The sequence below is a fragment of the Aphelocoma coerulescens genome, unplaced genomic scaffold, assembly GCF_041296385.1.
Source record: "Aphelocoma coerulescens isolate FSJ_1873_10779 unplaced genomic scaffold, UR_Acoe_1.0 HiC_scaffold_193, whole genome shotgun sequence".
NCBI lineage: Eukaryota > Metazoa > Chordata > Aves > Passeriformes > Corvidae > Aphelocoma > Aphelocoma coerulescens.
In genome coordinates this window covers 115,607-130,480 of record NW_027183541.1, presented here as the reverse complement: position 1 = coordinate 130,480, position 14,874 = coordinate 115,607, and the positions used below count along the sequence as shown (strand labels likewise).

At 64.2% G+C, this 14,874-nt stretch overlaps 3 protein-coding genes across 8 annotated transcripts; 1 reads left to right on the top strand and 2 right to left on the bottom strand.

Annotated features, from left to right (window-relative positions):
* Nucleotides 1–1,361: 1,361 nt before the first annotated feature.
* AGFG2 (ArfGAP with FG repeats 2) lies at nucleotides 1,362–4,152 on the top strand. 3 transcript variants are annotated; one of them, XM_068998967.1, is made up of 12 exons: nucleotides 1,362–1,606; nucleotides 1,890–1,983; nucleotides 2,064–2,179; nucleotides 2,264–2,360; nucleotides 2,460–2,553; nucleotides 2,665–2,778; nucleotides 3,223–3,271; nucleotides 3,358–3,401; nucleotides 3,485–3,556; nucleotides 3,635–3,694; nucleotides 3,783–3,835; nucleotides 3,930–4,152. In XM_068998967.1, exons 1-12 carry the CDS (start codon nucleotides 1,368–1,370, stop codon nucleotides 3,990–3,992), a joined length of 1,095 nt encoding a protein of 364 aa, XP_068855068.1. In that variant the 5' UTR covers nucleotides 1,362–1,367; the 3' UTR covers nucleotides 3,993–4,152. The 3 variants fall into 3 exon arrangements, with proteins under 3 accessions (XP_068855068.1, XP_068855067.1, XP_068855066.1); XM_068998966.1 differs by having other exon boundaries at nucleotides 2,430–2,553; nucleotides 3,506–3,556; XM_068998965.1 differs by having other exon boundaries at nucleotides 2,430–2,553.
* A 285-nt stretch (nucleotides 4,153–4,437) lies between these two features.
* On the bottom strand, nucleotides 4,438–9,151 carry LRCH4 (leucine rich repeats and calponin homology domain containing 4). 3 transcript variants are annotated; one of them, XM_068998963.1, is made up of 17 exons: nucleotides 8,789–9,151; nucleotides 8,221–8,365; nucleotides 8,021–8,147; nucleotides 7,833–7,938; nucleotides 7,616–7,752; nucleotides 7,474–7,547; nucleotides 7,291–7,387; nucleotides 7,138–7,195; nucleotides 7,005–7,051; nucleotides 6,872–6,918; nucleotides 6,705–6,782; nucleotides 6,475–6,514; nucleotides 6,270–6,366; nucleotides 6,148–6,194; nucleotides 5,952–6,044; nucleotides 5,465–5,527; nucleotides 4,438–4,521 (listed from the first exon to the last, which is right to left on the bottom strand). In XM_068998963.1, the coding sequence occupies exons 1-17, from the start codon at nucleotides 8,982–8,984 to the stop codon at nucleotides 4,444–4,446; spliced, it is 1,530 nt and encodes a 509-aa protein (XP_068855064.1). In that variant the 5' UTR covers nucleotides 8,985–9,151; the 3' UTR covers nucleotides 4,438–4,443. The 3 variants fall into 3 exon arrangements, with proteins under 3 accessions (XP_068855064.1, XP_068855063.1, XP_068855065.1); XM_068998962.1 differs by lacking the exon at nucleotides 4,438–4,521 and adding an exon at nucleotides 4,703–5,386 and having other exon boundaries at nucleotides 8,789–9,150; XM_068998964.1 differs by lacking the exons at nucleotides 4,438–4,521; nucleotides 5,465–5,527 and adding an exon at nucleotides 4,703–5,386.
* A 569-nt stretch (nucleotides 9,152–9,720) lies between these two features.
* Nucleotides 9,721–14,453, bottom strand: PCOLCE (procollagen C-endopeptidase enhancer). Of its 2 annotated transcripts, XM_068998981.1 has the most exons (9): nucleotides 14,295–14,453; nucleotides 13,783–13,900; nucleotides 12,983–13,241; nucleotides 11,889–11,966; nucleotides 11,516–11,640; nucleotides 10,975–11,111; nucleotides 10,321–10,589; nucleotides 10,035–10,208; nucleotides 9,721–9,955 (listed from the first exon to the last, which is right to left on the bottom strand). In XM_068998981.1, the coding sequence occupies exons 1-9, from the start codon at nucleotides 14,423–14,425 to the stop codon at nucleotides 9,813–9,815; spliced, it is 1,434 nt and encodes a 477-aa protein (XP_068855082.1). In that variant the 5' UTR covers nucleotides 14,426–14,453; the 3' UTR covers nucleotides 9,721–9,812. The 2 variants fall into 2 exon arrangements, with proteins under 2 accessions (XP_068855082.1, XP_068855083.1); XM_068998982.1 differs by lacking the exon at nucleotides 11,889–11,966.
* Between the last annotated feature and the right edge of the window lie 421 nt (nucleotides 14,454–14,874).

The following is a 14,874-nucleotide window of genomic DNA, read 5'->3' as shown; positions in this document are numbered from 1 at the left end:
GGGGGAATCACTCCTCAGTTGGGGTGTCCAGCCCCCCGAAAGGGGAGGGTGCTGTAACTGCTTTGCAATGTATTTATGGGGGGGGTATTTATGGGGGTGCATCAAGCAGGGGTCGGGGAGGGGGTTCCACTCCGGGGGTCCGCAGTGCGGCCTGTGGGGGGTGCGGGTGGGTGTTGTGTTGGAGGGGGGGCCCCCAGTGCGGGGGGGGTGAGAGGGGAGGGGGGATCTCCTCTGGGATTTTGGGTGGGGGACCATGGGGGGGAGCAGAGGGCCCCCCCAACCCTTTCCTGGGACTCCCCCCAGGTCCTCTGTGCCTCATCCCCCCCCCGCTGCCCCCCCGTTACCAGAATTGCCTTTGTCCCCGCGGGGTCTGGGGGGGCCCCAATCTGGGGGGGGGGCATGGGGACGGGGGGGTTTTGTAACGTGGTTCTGTGCACTATTAAAGAGAGATGCAGCTGGAAACGCTTGTCGGGGGGGGACCCCAAAAATGGGACTGGGACCCCCCTACAGCCCCTCACAATATGGTCAGAGGGGAATAATAGGGGGTTTGGGAGAAAGTGAGCCCAAATGAGGTGATGGAGGAGGTAATAATAGTGAATTTGTGGGGAAATGAGCCAAAATGAGAGGGAATGATAGTGAGTTTGTAGGAAAGTAAAGGAAAGGGGGGTGGGGGGGAGGGCTGAATAATAGTGAATTTGTGGGAAAATGACCCAAAAAGGGATGAAGGAGTTGAAATAATAGTGTAGTTTGGGGGAAACGACTTAAAATAGAGGGGAGTAATAGGGATTTTTCTGTGATAAACGCCCAAATCGAAGGGAATAATAGGAAATTTATAGGAAAATGACCCACATCAGGGAGCCTTTACCTCGGTTTTGGGTATAAAACACTCACCAAGGACATTAGTAATGGGGGAGAGAGACCCCGAGTGAGGGCATTGAGACTCCCCAGATGGTCTCGTGCTGTGGTGGAGAGAAGCAACAATAGAGAATTTGGGGGGGAAGTTACCTCAAAAGAGGAATTTTTCCCTCTGTTTTTGACGGGGCCACGGAGGACGGCGCTGAGGGGACATAAAGGGCGGGAACAGCCGGGAGCGCGGAGACCCCCAGACCCCCCCCCCTCACAGCGGGAAGAGCAGGGACGCGCCCGTGGTGGAAAACGCTGATTTTCCGTGAAACCTCCCCAAAATGCGGCGTTTCCCGTCGCGTCGGGGGGGCGAATCCCCTCACGGCGGGGGGGTGCTGGCGCTGAGGGGACGGAAAGGGCGGGAAGAGCCGCGCGCAGCACGGGACGCCAGGGGGCGCTGCCCGCGGCACGCGGCCAATCAGCGGCGGCGCTGCGGCGGGGGCGGGGCCCGCGGGAGCGGGAAGATGGCGGCGGGCGGCGGCGGCGGAGGTGCCGGGCCGGGCGCGGGGCCCGGCGGAGGCCCCGGGGCCCGCAGGGGCAGCGCGAACCGGGACGCGGAGGCCGAGGTTTGGTGCCGGCGGGTGCGGGAGCTGGTGAGCGCGGTCCCCGCCAACCGGCTCTGCTTCGAGTGCGGCCAGCGCGGCGTCACCTACGTGGACATCAGCGTGGGCAGCCTCGTGTGCACCGGCTGCTCTGGGGCGCTGTGAGCTGGGCGCGGCCGTGGGTGTGAGGGCGGGGCCGCGGGAGGGGGCGCGGCAAGTTTAGCCCGGGGGGCGGGGTCAGATCGCGGAGGGTGGGGCCACAGCGGGTCAAGCTGTCATCGATTTGCTGCGCCCGCTAGGGGCGTGGCTTAGCGGGAGGGGGCGTGGCCGAGGCACGTTGTTCCGCATGCTGGAGTTCGTGGATGAGGTTTTTTGAGAGAAAAAGCTCCGTTTTGGGTGTTTATGGGCGCAGGGGGGGCGCTGACCCCCCGAATCCCTACGCAGGCGGGGACTGAACCCTCCCCACCGTGTCAAGTCCATCTCCATGACGACGTTCACCGAGGCCGAGGTGCTATTCCTGCAGGAGCACGGGAATGAGGTAAGGGAGGGGCTGTGAAGGCCCTGCTCTTTTCATCCCACCCTGCCCACATCCCCATGTCCCCTCCCCGATCCCCCCAGGCCTGCAGGCGGGTCTGGCTCGGCACCTTCGACCCCCGGACTTCACTGCTCCCTGACTCCTGCGACCCGCAGAAGGTGAAGGAGTTCCTGCAGGAGAAATACGAGAAAAAACGATGGTATAAGAGGAGTTGGGGGTGCATTTGCGGAGGGCAGTACCGCGTGAGGACTCCCTCAGTCAGTATTTTGCCCTCCCTTGGCAGGTATGTGGCACCAGAACAAGTGAAAGCCCCCCAAAGCAACACAGCGGAGCCCGCGCCCCCCCAGCTCCTCCATGGGGACACGGGGACACTGCCACAGGTGAGACCAGGGCACTTTTGGGGGTACCCAGGGGGAATTCCACCCCCTGACTTTGTGGTGCCCCCCCAGCCCCGCCTAGCCACCCACCGCCCTCCCCAGCCTGCCCGAAAGGCCAGCACCGACCTCCTGGCTGACATCGGGGGTGACCCCTTTGCTGGCCCTGCCCCAGGACCTGTCTTTGCTGCCTTCCCCGGTGAGCTGGGGAGGTTTTGGGGTGCTCTGGGAGGGCTGGGAGGGTCATGGAGCATGGGGGTCTCTTGGGGGCCTGGTGACCAGCTATGAGTGACCCCAGCCCCCTCCCCAGGCCCAGCCCCACCCCGGTCTGCCTTCCCCAGTTTTGATGCCTTTGGAACCAGCCCTGGAGCACCAGCGTTTGGGGGAGCTGTGCCCCCCTTCCACACCCCACCCACCACTACAGGTATCCTGAGACCCCCCAGGACTCTTGGGAGGGGGGCTTGGGGTCCTCCTGTCAGCCTATGGGGGACTAGGGAGGGGTTTGGTTGCCCCCCATACCTTTGGAACACCTGGGATTAATGGGAAAGGGGGAGTTGAGGTCTTCCCATTCTTTGTGCGGTTCTGGGGATGGGGCTTGGGGTCCCAGCACCACTCTAAGGTAACTGTGGGGCCTATGGGGAAGGATTTGGTGGCAACCTGAGACCCCTGGAATTTTTGGGGAGGGGGGAGGAAGTCCCCCCATCACATTCTGGGGGCTGGGGAAGGAGTTTTAGGTCCCCTCCCATCCAGGATTAGTATCAACTCTCTCTTTGTTGAGTGCTGGGGGGGGGCTTTGGGGACTCTGTCACTCTCAGGGGTCCTGGGAGTTTTTGGGGACCCCCCCATGGTTTCTCTCTTGCACCTGCAGGGGGTGGGGCCACCTCTGTTCTGCCCACAGGGGGAGGAGCTTCTGTCAGGTAGTGCCCCCCCTTTTCTCCCCCTACCTTGCTGAGCGTGCAGGACCTGACCCTCCCCCCCTCACGGCTCACCCCTCCCCCCACAGCCTCTTTGGGACCTTCCGTGCCCCCCCAGCGCTGCCCTATGGGGGTAAGTCAGGGTTCATCCCCAACCCTTCGGACCTCTAAAGGTGAGGGGGGGCCCAGGGGTGACACCTGTGCCCCCCCACCCAGGCTACACCAACCCCTTCACAGCCCCCGTGACCCCCAGACCCTCCACCAACCCCTTCCAGAGCAACGGCCCTGGTGAGTGACCACTGGCCCCCCACTCCCCCGACCAGGGTGGGGTCTGGAGGGTCCCCAATGCTGTGTCCCCTCTTTTAGGTGCTGCTTTCACCTCGCCCCCCGTTCCTGGGGGATTCCCCAGCCCCTTCCAGGCTGATGGTAAGAGCCGGAGGGGAGTGGGGGTGTTAAATATTGGCGAAACCTCTGCCTAACCCCCCCACTGACTCCTCCCCATTTCACCCCCCAGGATTGCCTTTTGGTGGGTTCAACGTTGCCAAAGCTTCCACCAACCCCTTTGTGGTGAGGAGGGGGCCGGGGGAGAGTTGAGGAGGTGAGGGGAGGTTCCTGAACCCCCTTTCTCTGCTGCTGACCCCCCCTTTTGTGCCCCCTGCAGACGGTTCCGACCCCAACGGCCCCATTCGGCATCAGGCACCCGACCACCAACCCCTTCCTCTAACTGCTGCTGCTTGTGAGGGGCTTGGCCCATCCCTCACAGCCCCCCAGATTGTGGGGAGCCCTGGCAGTGCGCCGCCCCTCCCCCTCCGCCGGGACCAGGTTTTATTTTTGGTTTGAGAGATTTATCGTGATATCTAATATATATTCGATAGAAACGGCTTCGATCTTGGTACCTCTCTGGAACTGAACTCCCCCGCCGAAGTCGCCCCTCCCCTCTAAATTCGTGGGGCCCTCACTAAAGATGGCGGCCGCGGGTGGCGCCCTCACAGCTCTGCCCTCAGTAAAGATGGCGCCCCCCACAGTCCCCTGCCTGCCTGCAGCCAAGATGGCGGCCGCAGCCTCACCGCTGAGGGCACGGCCAGGGCCGCCTGCCCTCAACAAAGATGGCGCCGAGGCTGCGCTGGGGGCGGGGCTTCGCTGAGGCTCCGGCGGGCGGGGGAGAGGGGGGGGAATTAAAGGTGGTCTCGGGGGGGGGACGACACCCCCAAACCCCCCCGCGGGGCTCGGGCCGGGCTCAGCTCCTCCAGTACCTGCTGGGGGAAGGGGGGAATTAGTGGTGGTTAATTTAGGGAGGGGTTTAATGGGGGCGACACAGCATAGCTGGAGGGGGAGCATCCCCTTTTGGGCGCAGAAAAGACAAAAACGGACAAAAAGCTCAGCAGTGGCAGGCAGGAGACGGGCAGGACTGAAACCACACCCCCCCCCCCCCCAAAAAAAACTAGTGACACCCCCCCCCAGGTTTTGGTCCCACCCGGTGACCCCCCCCAGTCGTCACAGAGAGACAGAGATGTACCAAGTATAAGTTTGGAGAAGATTTCCATACTTAGAACACAAAATAATTATTATAATTAATTATAATAACAACGATATAATAGTTAAATATAATAATTTTAATAATAATTAATTACAATAAATTTTCGTCATCCGTATTTTAACATCTCTCCGTTATAATTAACTTACAATTAACTATAATTATTAACTTATTATGCTCACAGTCCTGTATGACAACTCATTATAATAACTCATTATAATAATAACTCAATAATAATAAAGATCATAATTATAACTCATTATAATTAATTATAATATGAATAATTAACGTCACACCCCCCAGGGGGGCAAAAGGGATTCAGCCCCTCCCCCTTCCCTGCCTCAGTTTCCCCAGCGTTAAGGCACAAGAAAAGGGGAGGGGGGGGAGGGAAAGGTGCAGAGACAGGACCCCCCCCCGGGGGTTTGGGGGTTCCCCCGAGGTTTTGGGGGGACTCCCCCGGGTTTGGGGGTCCCTCAGCAGCCAAAGAGCGCGCGGTGGGCGGCGACGAGCAGCGCCATGAGGAGGCCGTAGAAGAGCGCGAAGAGCAGCCCGGGGGGGGTGCGCCGGGGACGGGGGGGCTTCACCTGGGGGGGGAACCCCATGTCAGCTGTGGGAGGGCGCAGGACCCCCCCGAATCAACCTCCCCCCCACCAAAACGGTACCTCGGGGACCCCCGAGCGCCGGCAGGGGAAGGGCTGTGGCGTCCGGCGGGTGCTGGGGGGGCTCTGGGGGGGAAAAAGGGGGGTCAGGGAGGGTTTGGGGGGTAAATTTTAAAAAAAGGGGCATGGAGGGCTTGGGGGGGTGTTGTTGGGGTTACGCAGGTGCCAGGGACATAAAAAAGGGTTTTGGGGTAATGAGAGGAGTCAGGGGAGAGGTTGGGGTTCAGGGGGATTCGGGGGTTCTAGGGGGGGTCTGAGGAGGGTAGAGGGGTCTTGGAGGAGTTCTGAAGGACTTTGTGCAGAATGGGGGTGGTGGGAGGTTTTAGGGGGGTCGGGGGGTGTTTTCAGGGTTCAGGGGCATGTTTTCGGGTTGGGGGGATGTTTTGGCGTTGTGGAGATTTCAGAGAGGCGTTTTGGGCAGATGTGAGGGGGTTCTGGGATTTAGGGAGTGTTTTGGGGTGCCGGGGGGGGCTTTGGGGGTCCCACTCACAGCCCAGGGGCGCAGCCGGGCAGCCACACGGCCAAGCAGCTCTGAGTCCCCCAACTCATCCGGGAGCCGCAGCTGCAGCAGCGCCTCGAGGCTCTGTGGGGATGGGGTCACAGCAGGCACCCCCCAAAACATGTGAGGGGGGAGCAGACCCCCAAACCCCCCCAAAATAAACGGGGAGGGGAGGGAGGGTCGTTACCTGGCGCATCTCAGCAATCAACTCCCGCTGGTCGGGGTCCGGGGGGGCTGCGGGGGAGATTTGGGGGGGATCACACACTGGGGGGCACTGGGGGAGGGTACAAGGGGGGGGCTGTGTCCTACCTGGTTTGGGGGCGCTGCAGGAGGAGGAGGAGGAGGGGCCAAGGCAGGCGATGGGTTTTGGAGGGGTGGAGGGGGGGCCGGGGGCTCTGTCGGTGTCCTGGGGGAAGTGGAGGAGTAATTAAGACTCCTGTTATTAGGGCTGAGCCTGGAGGAAGGGATAACTGAGACCCGTGTTAATTAGGAATGAGCCTAACAAGGTCCTCACCGGCATCGTCGTTGTCCAGGGGGGTCTCTGGGGGGGGCTCCTGTGGGGAGTGAGAGCAGCCAGTGCCTGGCCCTTGTCCCCTGATCCCATTCCCAATGTCCCAAACCCACCCCCAATCCCTGTCCCAGTCTGCCCCCTCCATCCCCACCTGTCCCCAGTCCCGTCCCTGATTTCCAACCCCAAATCCACAATCCCAGCCCCCAATTCCCAGTCCCTGTCCCCCCCAGTACCTGTCCCAACTCCTCTTCCTCTCCCTCTCTCTCCACACCTCCAGGTTCTTGGGGCGTCTCCGGGAAGTCGGGACCCCTCTAGGGAGAGGCGGAGTCAAAACTCCCCAAAATCCTCCCTGAGCCCCCAAACTCTCCCTGAACCTGCCAAACCTCCCCAGGCCCCTCACCTGATATCCTCGAGGGTGTCACCTCTTGGGGTCTGGCTCTGCTGCTCCTGGGGGACAAAGGGGGGCCCAGGATTTGGAGGGGAACCCCAAAACTTGAGAGGGGGTTCAGAGAGGGTTGGGGGGGTTATGTCACCTCAGGTGTGGGCTCCTCCTCAAGCTGCTCCGGGTCACTGTCACCAGCTGTGGGGACAAGGGGCATGACAGGGGGGTCCCCAGAAGGTGACAGGAGGTCCTGGGGTGGGTTTTGGGGGTTCCACCCCCCTCACCTGCCCCACTGCGCATCTCCCTGTGCTGCCGGGACAGCTCCGAGGACTCATCTGTGGACTGAAACGGTGCCAAAGGGGGGTGCAGGGTGGGGGAGTCAGTTGAGGAACACACCAAATTTCTCCTCTGCCCCCCAAAATGCCCCCAAATCCCACCTCGTTCCCTGACCAGCGCTTGCTGCCGCTGTCGACGCTGTGGAAGCCAGAGTCCAGCCCCCCCCGTGGCCAGAGGGGACACGGCTCGTCCGGGGGACTGCGGAGGGAAAACAGGGCTGAGAGACCCCCAAAACCCCCCAGGAGGGGACAGTGGGGTCCCCCCTCTGTGAGCCCCGCCTTTACCATGCTGGGGGGGGGTGGGTGGCAGCCTCGGTTTCCAGGTACTTGAAGATGTGAACTTTGCCCTTCAGGCAGATCTGGGGGGGCACAGGGGTGTCAGGTGGAGCTTTTGGGGGGTCGAGGGATCCCCCGGGGCCCCACTCACGTGGGCAGGGGGGAACTGGAGAGGGTTGTTGTCCGCCAGCAGCATTTGGAGGTGCCGGAGCCGCCGGAAGCAGCGCGGGATCGCGACCACCCGGTTGCAGGAGAAATCCAGCCGGACCAGGGGTAACTCCGAGAGCTCTGAGGGGGGGACACGGACACGCGAGGGATCAACAGGACCTTCCCAAAGCTGCGGGACCCGCCCCGAGTCCCTCACCTACCCTCGGGCAGAGCCGAGAGCTGGTTCCGCCGCACATTGAGGTCCCGCAGCGCCCGCAGCTGCCCCAGCCCCGGCGGCAGCGCCCGCAGCCGGTTACAGCCGACGTCCTGCGGGGCAAAACGGGGGTCAGGGGGGGTCCCAACCCGATCCGACCCCCGCGGGGCTCGACCCCCGTGCCCCGGCGCTCACCAGCTGCCGCAGCGTGCGCAGGGCGCCGAGGTTCGGGGGCAGCTGGGCCAGGCGGTTGTTGCTGGCGTTGAGGACGCGCAGGGGCAGGAGGCAGAGGCAGGCGGGCAGAGAGCTCAGCTGGTTGCGGCTGCGGGGGGCACAGCGGGGTCACGGGGCGCTGCTGGACCCCCCCAAATCGCCCTCTCGGGGCTGGGCCGTACCTGAGGTCCAGGTGCGCCAGGGCCTGGAGGTTGGCTATGGCCGGGGGGACGCTGCGCAGGCAGTTGTGGTACAGGCTGAGCCCCTCCAGCGAGACCAGGCGACAAGCGGCCTCGGGCACCTCCCCGAAACGGTTCCGGGACAGGTCTGGAGGGACGAGGGGGACACGGGGGGACATGCGGGACAGGGACGGGGACCCATAGGGACGGGGGACCCTCAGGGAGGGAGAGCGACTGATGGGGACAAGAGATCTTCAGGGATAAGGACAGGGGACGCAGATCCCTGGGGACAGGCGTGCTGATGCCCCCTCAACCGCCCCGTCCGTGGACTCAGACCCGCCCAGCAGCGAGGGGGAAACTGAGGCCGCCGGACCGCTCGGACCAGGCGCTCCGGCTCGTCCCGTCCCGGCGCCTCCTCACCCGCCTCCGGCACCTCCCGCAGGCCTCGGGCTCCGGGAGGCGCTGAGAGAGGCGGGGCACCCGCAGCCTCCCCTGGGCGGGGGGAAACATCCCGAGTGACCCCGGGGAGTGGAGAAGGGTCGGGGGTCCTGCCCCCGGTCCGCGGCCTCACCGGCTTGTGTGGTGTCGCTGAGGTCCCAGCGCCGCGCCGCCGCCGCCGGGAAGGCGCGCAGCCGCCGGCCGGCCAGGCTGAGGGTGCCGCAGGCCTCTGCTTCTTCCAGGGCGCGCTCGGTGCCGGCTCCTCCGGGCAGGCGGCCCAGCGGCGGCGGCAGCTCAGCCGTGACAGCCCCCACCGCCCCCGCGGCCATGGCGGCCCCAGAGCTCCGCTCGCCGCGGCCGCCGCTGCCCGACTGAGCCCCGGACACTTCCGGACCCCGCCACAGGGGCGGGGTCAGAGCGGCAGCCAATCAGAACAAGGGGCGCGCGGGACGGCGGCGAATCGGAGAGGGTGAGTGGGGGGCTTCGTCAGGAGAGATGCGGAAGTTTGCTCTTTGATTGATAGGTAAATTGGCCAATCGTCATCAAGCCGCGGTGGGTGTGGTGCCCAATTGCAGCCAATCACAGCTAAAGCACGCTCTTCACCAACGGCGAGCGAGAAGGCGGAGCTCGTTGCTTGGCAACGGCCCCGAAAATTTCGGTGGCAGCAGCCAATCGGATTCGAGGGGGCGGTAGCAGCGCCCCAGATTGATGTGCAAGCAACCAATCGTCTTGAGGCAAAGGCGGAATTCTGAGAGCCTGGGGACCGGGCGGGGCGGCTCCACCAATCAGGAGTGAGAGCAATGATTGACAAGCACGGAAGGGGCAAGAAAGCCAATCAGAGGCAGAACAGAGGTAAGCAACGCCCCCGGCGTTATTGGGAGCCACGCCCTCTAAGTGTCCACGCCCCTCTCTTGGCCCCGCCCCTCATAAAGGCGCCGCACCATTTAAAGGGGAGGTCACGGGGAGTCCCCCCGGCGGCCTTCCCCATTTTGGGGGCTCCAATCTGTGCCCCCCCTTGAGTGCGGAGCAAGGGCGGGGTCCCCCCCAGCACCTTCACTCACATGCTCCAGCGCTGCACCCTTTATTTGCATATGTGCGGGGGGCGTCCCCCCAACTCGGGGGGCTCCGGGGGGGCTCCGGGGGGGCTCCGGGGCGTCTCAGGGGGTCCCCCGACACGGTTTCTTGCTGAGGTTCCCCAGAACCTGCTGCTGCTGCGGGCGGTAGGGCACGACGAAGGCGTCGGGGGGCAGCAGGGCTCCCCCGTCCCCCCCCAGCCGCCCCATCAGGACATAACTGGAGCCTGGAAGAGATTTGGGGAGGGGGTGTCAGAACGTGGAGGGCCACAGAGACCCCTCCAGGCCCCCCCCGGGCGCACCCACCTTTCTTGAGCGCGGGACAGAGGTGACAGGGCAGCTGCAGCCGCAGCGTGGTCCCCTTGGTTGGCTGGGGGACCCCCAGGCCCCCCGACTTGTAGAGGCTGAGGACGGACACCACGGCCCAGCCCGGCTCCTGGGGGGGCCCCCGCGACACCGATTTCACCGTCCCCGTCAGCACTGGAGGCACAGGAAGGGGGGCTCAGGCACCCCAAAACCTCGGACGCCCCCGTGGTTGGGGGTTTGGGGGGGACCCAACCTCCCCTGCCCCTCCCCGACCCCATTTTCTCACCGAAATCGCTGCTGCAGAAATTGCTCTGGAGGGTCCCGGCGCGGCGGCAGCGCTGGGGGCACGGGGTCCCTGCGGGGGGGGACGTGGGGGGCCCCGCTTTGGGACTGGGAGGGGGTTTCCCCTTCCCGCCCCCCCGGGGTTTCGGGGGGGGGGTCTCGGGGGCGCTGCCCCGGTCCCGCAGGGTGTAGGTGGCCGAGAAGCCATCGGCGGTGACGCTCAAGTCCGACACGAACTGGACCAGCAGCTCCGGGGAGCTGGACAGGATGGGGCTGGGGGAACACGGGGGTCAGGGGAGGCTTTGAGGGGAACACGAAGGGGGCTGGGGGGGGTCCAGGATGGGGTTTGCGGGGGGGCAGGAAGGGTTTGGAAGGTCAGGATGAGGCTCGCAGGGGTCCCGGGGAGGGGGCGGTAATCGGAGGGGTCAGGAAGGGTTTGGAGGGAATTGGGAGGGGTCGGGAGGGGTTTGGGGGAGTCCCGGGTAGGTTTGGGGGGGTGGTCGGGAGGGGCTTGGGGGGGGGCAGGTTGCTGTCAGGGTGGTTTGGGGGGGTCAGGGTGGATTTAGGAGGGATCGGGACAGTTTGGGGGGGGCTCACAAAGGGTTGGGGGAGCTCAGCCGGGTATGATGGGGGCTGCGGGAGCCCGGGGGGGGCTCACCCGGGGGTCTCCTCCCCGCAGAAGCGCCCGAGGCGCCGCGCGTCGTCCCGCGCCCCCCCCTCGAATACGGCCACGTAATCGTAGCGGCAGTGGGGGTCGGGCTCCACGTCGAACTTCCCGAACCGCAGCTCCACCACCTGCGCTCCGCTCCGCCAAATTCAGGCCCAAACCCCCGGCCCCGGATCCCTCTGGGTCCATCTGAACCCCCCCGGGTCCCCCCAACCCCTTCAGACCCCTCCCCAAATTCTCCTGAGCCTCCCCGAACCATCCTGGTTTCTCCTCAACCATCCCCAACATCCCCCTTGTGACCCCCGCCAGAAGATTTCTGACTCACATCCCCCCCCCCAATCCCTCCTCTCCTCCCAAACCCCCCCGGACACCTGCAGAGCTCTTCTGACTCCCCCTCCCCCCCCCATCCCCCAAATCCATTGCGACTGCCTCAAAATCTCCTGACACCCCCAAACGACCCCGGTGTTGCCCCAAACTTCCCCAAAACCCCCTCTGAACGCCCCCCCCCCGACCCACCCAGGAGCCCCCAAACCTTGTCAGGGGGGGCCACGATGTGCCACGAGCAGCTGATCCCGGGGGGATAATTCTCCTCTGGCCAATTTGGGGTGTTCAGGCTCCCCTGGGGCTTCTCCAGCCGCCCCCCACAAAACTGATGCTCTGGGGGTTGGGCAGGGCGGGATCACATTTTTGGGGGGCACAGACACGTTTGGACAATCCCCCCCCACTGTCCCGCACCGCCGGCGTCTCCTCTGTCCCTGAGACCCCCCCAAAAATCAGGGGGAAGTTGGGGGGGGGGCTCTGCCAAAACCACCCTGGGATTGGGGGAGGAAATGGAATTTGGGGTGCAAGACCCCCCCCCGGGAATGTTTTTGTAAATTTGGGGGGTGGGGGGGGGTCGTACTCACCGTCAAAATAGTGCCAGGACTCCCCGAAAAAATGGGGTTTATTAAAGACCCCCGAACGCCGCCGTCCCTGGGGGGGCCCTGCAAAAGGGTTGGGCTGGATTGGGGGGGGGTCTGCGGGGGGCTCGGGGGGGTCCGTGTGGTTTTGGGGATCTCCATGGGGGTTTTCAGGGTGTCTATGGGTTTTTCAAGGAATTTTGGGGGGCTCCACGGTGGATTTGGGGGGGGGGGGATGTTCCTTGTGATTTTGGAGGTTCTTCACATGGGTTTGGGGGTCTCCTGCTCCCTGCCGGCAGTGCTCCTTGTCCCCCTTTTCCCCTCAGCTTTTCCCTCCATTTTGTGCCATCGTTGCCCTCATTTTTTCCTGACACTTTGCCCCATTTTTCCCTCAAACTTTTCCTTTCCTTTCACTTTTTCCCTCCATTTAAAAAATTTTTCTTTTCAGTTCCCCCCCCGTTTTTTTTGTTTTGTTTTCCTCTCGTTTTTCTCCTTTTCCCTTCACATTTTCCCCTTCTTTTCTCCTCACCTTTTCCCTCCTTTCTTCCCTTGCACTTTTCCCTCATTTCCCTGTTTTCTCCTCACGCTTTCCTCCCGTTTTTCACCACCCTTTTCTATTTCTTCCTCACAATTTTCCTTCATTTTCCTCTTATTCTTTCCCCTCACATTTTGTCCCATTAGGGTTTTCCCTTCTATTTTCACTTTCACACCTTTCCCTCCTTTTCCATTCACACCTTTCCCTCATTCCCACTGTTTTCTCCTCACACTTTTCCCAACTCCACAGTGTTTCCCCCTGCTTCTTCCTCTTTTCCCACCTCACTCCACAACCCCCAGGACCTCCTGGGAGGTGTTTTAGCCTCTCAGCCCACACGGTTTTTGGGGGTCTCCATGGGGGTTTGGGGGTCTCCATGGGGGTTTGGGGTCTCCACAACATTTTGGGGGTGTCACTATAGCGTTTTGGAGTTCTCCAAATTTCCAGGGATCTCTTCGGGTGGTTTTGGGGGTGTCCCCGTGGGATTGTCCCTGCTCCCCGCCGGCGGTGCTCCCTCCCCCTTGGTTTATTTTTGGGGGGTCTTCCCCCCAGCCCCTCTCTCACCCACCATTGGTTGGGGGGCTGCCAGCGCTGAACCAGGCCAGGAAGCCCCTCCCGGCCGTGCCACCGTCGCTCTCCATGTGCAGCCGGAGCCGGTTTTGGGGCGCCCGCAGGGCCCCCGGGCGGAAGGTGCCGCAGAAGCGCCCCAAAAGCGGTGCCCCGGGGCCGTGGCCCCCGAACACCGAGAGGGCATCAAAGCGACACAGAGGGTCTGGCTCCAGGTCAAAGACGCGGAAGGACAGGGTGGCCACCTGGCCCTCGGGGACCTAGGGGACATCAGGGGGTCACCACCTGGCCCCTGGGCAGCTGGGGGATGATGGGGATTTTGGGGATTGGGGTGTCATCACCACCTGCTTCTCAGGAATTGGGGAGGACATGGGGACTTTGGGGTGACACTGCCTGGCCCTTGGATGGCACTTTGGGGTGTCACCACCTGGTCCTCATGGACCTAGCAGGGCTTGGGGACATTGAAGGGCCATGATGGACATTAGGGGACATTGGGAGCGCTGGGGACATTGGGATATGACCACTCGGCCCTTGGGTTACTGGGGGGGGCAGCATGAAGTCACATCAGGGGGACACACGGGAGACACAGAGCAGTGTCACCACCTGTCCTTCAGCCCCCTGTGGGACATGGGGACACCCGGGGACACACGGAGGGGAAGAGCTGGGACAGCCGAGGGGGAACCCCGGCGTTTTGGGATGCCTGAGGGGTGGTTGGGATGTCCCTGGATGGTGACCGGGGGGGGCAGTTGGAAGGCAGGCAGGGTGTCACTGGGTTTCGGGGTGCCCCGGGGGGGTCCGTACCGTGATGGTCCAGGTGCAGTTGCTGCCGGAGGGGTAATGCCGGGGGAAGCCCTCGCTGGCGATGAACCCCGACTCCCCGCGATGGTCCCCCCCGCACGGGAACACCGGGAACACCGGCCTGGGGGGACACGGCGGAGGGGGTCACGGAGGGGCCCAGACCGTGGAAAAACCCGAGCTCGGGGGGTCCCAGACCCCGGAGAGGGGTCTCGGGCTGTGCGGGCTCCTGGTTCCAGGGAGTCATGGGGCAATCCCGGGTCTGAAGGGGGATCCTAGCTCGTGGTTAGGGTTCTGGACCGAGGAGCAAGAAGGTCTGTCCCGGTGCCCAGAGGGGTGTCCGGGACCGCAAGGGGGTCCTGGACGAGGGTGTCCTGTCCTGGCAATGTACCGCCTCGGGCCAAGCCCTGTCTCCGGGGGTGTCGATCCCGTCCCGAGGTGCCACGTTCTGGGGGAGGTCCCGTCCCGTGTCGTGTCCTGTCCCGGGGGGTCCCGTCCTGTCCCGGGGGTGCCGTTACCTGCTGGCGTTGGACCGGGCGCTGGGCTGGGGGCTCGGGGCCGCATCCTGCCCCGCGGCCGGGGGAGCGCTGAGAGCTCCCAGCGCCCCGAGCAGCAGCAGCGGCAGCGGCGGCGGCCCGAAGCGGCTCATGGCTCGGCCGGGCCGGGGCGAATGGGGCCGGAACGGGGGCGGGGGGGGGGGGGGAACCGGGGACACGGGGAGGGATGGTGGGGGGGCGGTGATGAACGGGGAGGGGCGTGACCTCGTGGGGACACGCCCGAAGGGGCGGGACGAACGAGCCCGCCCCAGCCCCGCGCTGCCTGCGTGGGACGGGCGGGGCCGCCCGGGTAAGGGGCGGTGCTTGCACGCGCCACGGCCACCGCAGCGAAAAGGCGAGGAGCCAGGGAAGGAGGCGGGGTACCCACGGACTGCTGCCGGGGGCGAGGCTTTCTCAAACGCCACGCCCACGTTGCGACCACGAACGGGAAGAGGCGAGAACGCAACGTGCGGGCGGGGAGCCCGTTAGGCCCCCCCATAGGGGCGCGGCCGGGGCGCGGCCAGCGGCTGCCAGGCTTGAGTGGGCTGGGCCAGCAGAGAGG